We start from the raw sequence: 9,175 nt of genomic DNA on the forward strand, positions 1-9,175 counted from the left end.
GGACAAATAAAAGCAAAATATAAAAGTAAAATTTTTATCAGTTCATCTTCAGAATTATATACTCTGTAGTAACAAACATAACAGGCTTTATTTTCTGAATTATTAATTTAGAGTATTCGTATGAATCTGGGTATCAAGAAAAGCTTTCCAAACGTCAGCTTAAAAACCTTAGCCGGACAAAATCAATACAGAGATGAAAGCCGAAATGCAAAAACACAGCTGTGAGCTTAAAGATATTTGTGACTCTGAAGGAAGACTTACAGGAAGACTTGGCCAAGTTATGGAAGACTTTGATATATTTGGATAGCCATTCTTAACATCCTTATCACTAAACCGCTCTATTAGACGGCTGTTTGAAAATAGATAGTGAATTCTAGAGCTCTTAAAAGGGAAGACAATCCAGTAACTGGGGAAAAATAAGTCATATTACCATCACTTGAATGCCAACCTATCACAGAAATTCCGCCCTGCGATACTGACTTCACACTTTCTGAATGTCGGCCTTTAGGATTATTTTTAATCAGAGTATAACTCAGGCGTCATCCAATTCAGGAACGTCATAGCTCCTTCGTAGCCCAGGAAACAGGCGCTGTTGGCAGGAAAGGCTCTCAGAAGCAGTGGTACACCTCCTTTGAAGAATGCCCTGGGTCCTTCGTTGCGCAGGATATCCACAAATACACTGCGGATGCCATGAGGGTATTTGCCCTCAGGAGCTGCGGAAGAAATGAACTAATGTTAGTCATAATTAAGAAAAGACCCTGGCTTAAAGATGACGTTTTGCTCAAAGAAGAAAGAGAGTCCGTTTCCTAGAAGCTCCAATTTCGTATTGTAAACAACATAAAAGATAGTAGCTGTTCAGAATATTTTTTACTTTATTTCCCTTGAGCAAATAACTATTCATAAAGATTTTATTTTCCTGGTAATCAAAAAAATCATTATCAAAGGAAACAATCACTAGTTACGACTTCAAGTGAGCCAATGCTTTAATGCACTGGGAGTGACTGAAAAATATTTAGAATTTTCCTGTTCCAAATACAGATACAGATCAGGGACAAGAAATGGCTATAACCTCACAGCAAAAATTCTCCATGGAAAGTGTTGGATTCCATTAGGGCAGGTGTGAAAGTCAACATAATAATGAAAAAGACTTTTGAGATATGCCTCTTTTCTCTTCTTACCATGAATCACTTTTCCTTGTAAGCAGGGAAAAATGATCCATTCATAATTTTCCAAATATTCTAGAACCTGGTGTGAAAGAAGTTAGAAGATTTAGTGGAAAGAAGGAACAAAGTGAAAAGTGAAAACGTTTAAGACATCCATGGCTCTTAAGACGTCCTTGAGAAGAGATTCAACTTTTAGAATGATGGAACGGTTAAATATTCGCTAAAATTCGGGGAATCGTTGTATTGGGATGCCATTTGAATATGTTGTAGAGCTCAATAAGCCGCATCTAATTTATCCGGTGTGCCGCAAGGCTAGGTTTCCTAAAATGAAAATTTAAAGAAGACACGAAAATATCATCATGGTAAGGTGGTGATTATGCCTAATCTTTTCGATCGTTGTAACGAGAATAACATCATGGTTAGGTGGTGATTGTGACATAGCTTTTCGACCATTGTAAGATAACTTTCATTGTTGCGCAGTTAATTTTACACAAGTGTTGAAAACTCTGACTCAGCATTTCGAGAACCAACAGGCCAATGGCTGCTTGCTTTCTCTCTCTTGCTGTACTCGGCTGTTATTGCTTATGTGCATGTAAATGTGGTTCCTTTAACTTAACGGCATACAGGAATGAAGATATCTTTAAGAGTATTTGACTTTTGTGTTAGAATGATGACTCATAGACACTTGCATGTCTGAAAGTCATCTAAATAAGATTGCATATTTACATCTAAGTATTGATATATAATTTTAACATAGCAAAAACATGAAATTTGTCTCCTTTCATTTATCAAAATTTGTTAACAAGGAAAATAACTAAAAGTTCCTGTCACTACCTTTGAACTTCCCTTTCATTCTTGGGTAGTGCGCTATCGAACCACAAATATTTACAACCATAAACTGGAAAAATACTTAAGTCTTGAAGACACCTGTGTTGTGCTAGCAGTGTTAATCCACCTGTGTGCATTTGGAAACTAAATTATATTTTGTAAATTAAGACTATATAAAAGTCATATAAATATTATTTACCTGTTTGTATTCTACTCTTCAATACGTCAGGTCCTAGTGCGATACTCCAGCTGACGACCCCGGAGATTCCTCCGGCGATCATTATCCTCAGAGGACTGAGGTCGTTTTCTTGGCCCTCGGGAGCCAAGGACTTCCTTATTAGGACGTACGTGAGGTAAAAGCTCCCTCCTCCTGGTACATCTGAAGGAACGTGCACAAGAAATATTAGGGAAAATATACACGAAATATATAAACATTTTCATGTATGTCTCAAGTCATTCCTAATCTTCAGCTGGCCCTGTCCTCCCTTTGAAACTCACCTGTCTTATTTATAGACATGTTCTGAGCCTTTCCTCTCCAGTTTTTATTAAATTCTGTTTCCACTTTTTCTACAATAAAGTAATGATTGGATTCACCTTCAGCTACCAGTTCTCTCCAGTTTTAATTTAGTTCTGTTAATACTATTGCTTAGATGCACCGTCCCCTCGTTATCATCTCCATGAAGTCTTCTACGTCTATTTTTTTCTGTCTTTTACCATGGTAATATTTTTTTTATTCACTTGTCTCTTTCCCTTTCATTAGCATGCTTATAGACATTGTTCTTTCCATATATTTTTAAGCATGAAATTTTATTTTTTGGGAATAAAGTTTCACTGTGGGAACTCAAAACTCACAGTCATCCATCTCTTTTCGTTAATAAAAATATCATTACTTGGTTCCTTATCCATATTCACTTCAACGACAATTCAAACTCTTAAACTCTCCAAACTTTATATATATATATATATATATATATATATATATATATATATATATATATAATATATATATATATATATATATATACATATATATATATATATATATATATATATATATATATATATATATAAAACACCCTTAGCATCACGTACCTGTAAGAATACTGTAAGTAAGTCTTACCTCGTAAAAGCGTCGCACACATTCCTTTATAAAATGATCTAACCCCCCCTTGCTTGAGTAAGGCCTGAGCCACATCATATGGCCCCTTGTATAATTTTGGCCCAGAGCTCGCTGTTTGAACCTGATAAAATGTAAGGAAAAGGGTGCCATATTTAATTTCACTTCCTGGTGAGTACGTTAACGAATTCCTAATAGTTTTATTTATGCAGACTAAAAATAAAATTTTGTTTTCTTTTAACGTTGTGGTGAATTATTGTTACAAAGGAAAGGTTAAGATTACCTCAGTAAAACTGTATATGTAGAGAATCAGATTTCACATAGGTCCACCAACTGACATTCTATAAAATCACCACTATCAAGAAAAACGAGAATTCCCTCATTTAGAATATAATTTAAAATCTATATCAAGAGCTGCTATGCCAAGAAGCGTAAAACCCTAGACCATAGATTCAGTGCGTGTACCCTAGAAAAAAGATTAGTCCCCGGGAATATAATAAATAACCTAAGAAAAAATCAAGTAATTACCTTTATTCTACTCTTTTATACTTAATAGGTGACCTAAATAAACACCAAATTCAAGAAAAAAGATTTAGTTATATATAAACAATATTAATATCATTTAGATTTTATGTACAGGTAAAATGAACATAAATTTCAAGTAATCATCTTCATTCTGCTCTTTTAGATTTGTTATGACCTAAATGAAGATGAAATTTAGGAACAAAGATTAGCTGCATACCAAAAAAATGTTTATATAATTTGAATTTTATATACGAGATAAATGGACATAAATTTCAAGTATTCATCCATATTCTACTCTTTTAGATTTGATGTAAAAATAAAGAACAAAGATTTAGATCCATGCAAACAATGTTGATATCATTTAGATTTCGTGTACGTACAAGTAAAGCGAACATATATTCCAAGTAATCATCCATATTAGATTTGATTTGTAACTTAAATGATGATAGACATAATGAACAAAGATTTAGATCCATGCAAACAATGCTAATATTTCCAATTCACGTACAAGTAAAACTAAGATAACTTTCGTAAACGGTAACAAGGATGCCTAGATATCCCCTTACTTGCAAAATGCACTTGATTCTGTCCCCAGGTGTCACTATGGTCGATGTAAACACACCGGACAGCATCCCAGCAGCGAAGATCTGTGTTCCAGTCAAGGTCTCTCCAGGGCTCTTCTGCTGCAGTTTCTTGCCCAGGTTGTAGCCGAAGAAACTCACGGCGAACATCGGCGTAGCTGCCGTCAGTGGGACTGCCATACCTGTCGACAGGTAATAGTATCTAGAGAGTTGTTTCTGTTAGAGTTTCGTGTCAAATTCTCTTGGAGTTCTTGCAGTTTTTCTTAGAGCTTCTAGCTAAGTTCTTATTGCGCTTGTTATTAGTTCAGGAGTTAAAATTTAGAGTTTTCGATTTTGTTTTGCTTTCTAGGAAGAGATGAAGCAGTCGTTTTCCATATAATATTTTTACGTTGTTTAATTCGATGGTTAAATTTGCTTCATTCCTACTCTTTTGACTGTACAGATATTTTTTTCGTACATTGGAGATTAGGCGAAAGGATACAATAGAATTCTAGATGCTCAATACATTACGAGACGCAACATAAAATTAAATTGTCAATACACACACACACACACACACACACACACACATATAATTATATATATATATATATATATATATATATATATATATATATATATATATATTATATAGCGAAAGGATACAATAGCATTTTAGATGCTCAATACATTACGAGACGCAACAGAAAATTAAATTGTCAATACACACACACACACACACACACACACTATATATATATATATATATATATATATATATATATATATATATATATATATATATATATATAGCGAAAGGATACAATAGCATTCTAGATGCTCAATACATTACGAGATGCAACATAAAATTAAATTGTCAATACATATATATATGTATGTGTGTGTATGTGTGTATGTATGCAGAAGTACAGGAGCACTTACTCATACATAAATCATATTGCAGTAAAGGATACGTGCTCTTTTCTATATCCTATTTATTCGTAAGCTCACTTTTAATTTTAATATGGTGCTAGTATATATATGTGCACCTTCCGCTGCTTATACACAATTACTATTATAACTTGTTCGCAATTTCAGTCTAGAAGATATATCGAGAAATACCACGAAACGTCGGCATCTGAATAAATAGGATATAAATAAATAAAAATGTCTATCCTTTACTTCATTATGGTTTATACATACGAATATATATATATATATATATATATATATATATATATATATATGTGTGTGTGTGTGTGTGTGTGTGTGTGTGTGTGTTTGTGTGTGTGTATACATATGTATGCATGTATGTATGCATATAAGTGGGTATTGTGTGGGTATCTTATCTACCTTTGTACAAGCCGCGGATTCCGTCATTTCTGATAGTTTTGAGAGTGCAGTCCAACGCTCCCTGATAAAGTGGTTTCTGACCTTTCTCAGGTAGAGGCTGAGTTTGTAGTCGGACCTGGAAAAGAAATATTAAATTTTTCCTAGAAAAGTGGCCCCAAAGTTTTTAACCCGGTATGTATCCACCTCTGCGGTATGTTTAGCACAAGCCCGTTGGGGATTAGAGTAAAAACATAAATAAAAGACTAAATTTAATAAATAATGGCCCCCTAAAATATTAGTCCTAGATAACGACCTTCGAAAATCCTTTGGGGTCACTATCTAGGATAGATCCGATATATTGAATATAAAAGCGACTTATTCTGTAAGGAAACTTCGTGATATAGATAACAGATGAATGAAAAGCTGTATCAGCCGCATTTAAATTATATGGTACGTTTTCTAAACTACTGCATTCCGCTAGTGACTCTCCTACATGTGACAATTTTTCATAGGAGAGTTAAAGGTGAAAACATTTTAATAACGCTGAAAAAGTTATCATCAGAAATGTTGACAAGACTCAACATAAAATGGAAATATCTGATGCAGCCATGTTATCCAACTCTACTTGGTTGGAAGAGGTTCATGTACGTATTGTATAATATTAACAGTAATAACGCCCCCCCCCTCCCAAAAAAACAACAACAACAAAGGAAGAACAGCAAAATGAAAATTAATATAAGCTATTGGAAAACACTTTTTAATATACAATTACGCGCCAGTTTGTGTGCAGTGAATGTGTGTTAAAATTACAGGAAAACCATTTCACTCTCTGTAAATTGCTTTTCCTCCTTTCCCTTGTTTCTAACTTGACTTTCTCCTCGTTCCCATAGCTTAGAAGTATCAAAGAGTAAATAGGCCTCTGCTGTCTCGTTTCACTCGTAAATCTCTGTCGCAATAAAAGTAGAATATCCTAAAATCAGCCATTCATTTTATGTGCATCCATTCTTTTTCCCCGCCATGATTTCCAGCTATATTTAATACTCTATTCCATTCCTTTCATGTAATAATGTATTTGATTTTAAACTTACATAACTCTCCTGTTCAAATGGCATTCACGTCCTTGCGGATTTGATAATATTAACCTTTTATTTTACCAATCTACAAAAACTTCATAAATAATTTAAGTATCTTGAAAATTTCCTTTGCTGAAAGGATTGCAATTTCAGAACCTAAGAAACAGTGTTTTATTTCATCTTCAAAAGGGAACTGAACTTGAGAAATCGCTACAAATCTGAAATATCTGTGGGCTTTTATAAACAGCTGTTTTTAAAGCAATAAAAAAATTATATGATGTTGGACCTAAAAATTATTTTATTATTTAAAAAATTTTTCTTTTATCATTCTGAAGCCAGTGCACGTCCACTCGTAATTTGCTTAAACCATCTAGTGCTATAAGAACTATGCACTGAAGCATGTATTAGTAAGGAATTTCACTCAAAAAAAACAAAATCGATCATGTATGAGATCCCTTGTTATCAATATAACAAAATTATGTGGGACAGAGGGGCAAGGATTTCTAAATATAGTTTAAATACTATAATCATAACGTCTGAAATACAGATAGCTGAAAATAATATGAAATATTTCTTGACATGTGTAGCGACCTCATCCCAGAATCATTGCCTACAACAGAAGGACAGCACCACCCGGAACCTCCACTCCCTCTCACCCCCTCCCCCATCTACCTCCCCCACACCCCCTACCTTTTATATTGGGTAAAAAAAATTACAGTAATAAATTAGGTCTATAAGATAATGGTTGTTCAAAAACGTCATGAAAACACACTACTGCGAGAAGGGGAAGTTTATCATAGTCTGTTTTTTAAAGATATGATTTAAAACAAATAACAGTTTTCAATTAAAAACATTTTGGTGGTGTTTACATAAGATGAGCAAAGAAGAGAACAATGAAAACAAAAAATCGTGCTGACGAATTTCCCGCGCAGCGTCAACAGGCTGGCCTCGGCAGTGTTACCAAATCTTGAAGCCGCTCAGCGAGAATACAATATATTTTTTACTTTTCTTTTTCTTAAGGAGCCAGCCTGATAAGAGTAAAGACGTAATATCTAGATGTGTGTGTAAGTTCTAAGCGGTGAGATTATATCGACATTCATTCTAAGTAAAGTAATCTCCCAATTATTCTGGTATAGACAAAAAGCTTTCCAAAGATATGCTAGCTATAATCGAAAAACACTATTTGTGGTCGTACTAAATTTAGATAGCTCAGTCAAAAAATAAAAAAAATAACAACAATAGGTTAAGCAAATTTTTCATCAAAGCTCCAAGTGTATTATTACTCTAATGAATACCACAGAATATCAACATGTAAGATCCACATGAAATATCGATAATCTATAAATATTCGCAAAAGAAAGCGTATTAAAGAAACTAGAATGAATAAATATTATTGTTTGTATCGCATTCAATGCGATTTGCCATAATTAAATCATCCTGTAGAGTCGTCGAATGTTGACTATAAAACTTCATTCGTCAACTATAAGATAACAAATTTTATTCAGTTTCTTTCCCACGAAATTATTATGAATACGGTTTAGAAAAATTTAAAACCGTGCAAAGATTCACAAGTACAGTCTACATAATAACTGTGGGAGTATTTACTAACCGGCAACCGACAAAGCCAGACATGGCAACTGCCTGCAGCAGACGCCACCCAGAAGGAACGTCGATACGAAAACAGTCGTCTGCGAGTCTTGTGAAATCTCCCTGGTTAAGTCAAAGGGATGACGTTACATAATAATTAAGTTGCAGTGAATTACTTTGAGACATAGAATACGGTAATTCCAAAGTAATCTCAACATGTATTAGATATAGTAAATATGCAACTAGAGAGGGCACGTTTTATCGATGAGTTCATCTAGGTGCTTATCTATACTATGATGATGTTCGCACAGATAACATTTATCATTGAAATACGATAAGCCTTGTCAGCATGATGGTGAATGCTCTCTCCTGTTAATCTAAAGCCTTGCCAAAACGCTACCAGATTAGCTGTATCTTAGAATCGCCGTAGAAATACGATCATGGTCCTAAAGAGGATCCGTTACAGTTGTTCATTTAAGATAGGAAACAAACACACGTGAATGAAATCATTCCTTGGAGCTTTGCAGTTTCCTTACCTTGATCGTGTCGAAAGGCTGCCCGACACTGATGGCGGTGATCCCGCTAAAACCACCAGCTAGGAAATTTTTGCCGAGGGAGATGTTCTTCTCGGTCATCGCTAGCAGCAACAGACACCACCACTAGATACGTAGTACCACACGTGTGTAGTAGATTCATTCAGCGAAGTGTTGGGTCTAACTGTTGACGGCGTGAATGTTGGCGTGTGTTTCTTTTCCCACCATGGATAGACGGTCCCTCTATTGTAAACACAGCTGACTGTTCAGTGTCCAGACTTGAAATAGCTTTCTTCCCAGCTGAGCAGGTGGACACAATGCCCGCTACGTAAGCTCCTGTCTATTCTGCTTCCTTGTCTCTGGTTGCTTATGTCCTCGTTTATCAGTCACTTCTCGCCTGTTATGCAACTTTATGGCTCACTAAAATTACCTCATACAGGGAAGGAGGACGGGAGGG

At 34.8% G+C, this 9,175-nt stretch overlaps 1 protein-coding gene across 1 annotated transcript; it reads right to left on the bottom strand.

The window, feature by feature from the left end:
• Positions 1 to 20: 20 nt before the first annotated feature.
• On the bottom strand, positions 21 to 9,174 carry LOC135216841 (mitochondrial carnitine/acylcarnitine carrier protein-like). The gene is made up of 6 exons (XM_064252350.1): positions 8,722 to 9,174; positions 5,547 to 5,661; positions 4,200 to 4,396; positions 3,112 to 3,232; positions 2,191 to 2,370; positions 21 to 713 (listed from the first exon to the last, which is right to left on the bottom strand). Exons 1-6 carry the CDS (start codon positions 8,818 to 8,820, stop codon positions 517 to 519), a joined length of 909 nt encoding a protein of 302 aa, XP_064108420.1. The 5' UTR covers positions 8,821 to 9,174; the 3' UTR covers positions 21 to 516.
• Between the last annotated feature and the right edge of the window lies 1 nt (position 9,175).

Source organism: Macrobrachium nipponense, chromosome 6 (assembly GCF_015104395.2).
Source record: "Macrobrachium nipponense isolate FS-2020 chromosome 6, ASM1510439v2, whole genome shotgun sequence".
Taxonomy (NCBI): Eukaryota; Metazoa; Arthropoda; class Malacostraca; order Decapoda; family Palaemonidae; genus Macrobrachium; species Macrobrachium nipponense.

Excerpts from the sequence above, each read along its gene's own strand:
- LOC135216841 (XM_064252350.1), bottom strand. The coding sequence starts at position 8,820 with ATGACCGAGAAGAACATCTCCCTCGGCAAAAATTTCCTAGCTGGTGGT. Across the intron at positions 4,397-5,546 it reads AATCCGCGGCTTGTACAAAG|GTATGGCAGTCCCACTGACG; the intron begins GTAGATAAGATA and ends ACCTGTCGACAG. Across the intron at positions 3,233-4,199 it reads GAATCAAGTGCATTTTGCAA|GTTCAAACAGCGAGCTCTGG; the intron begins GTAAGGGGATAT and ends ACATTTTATCAG.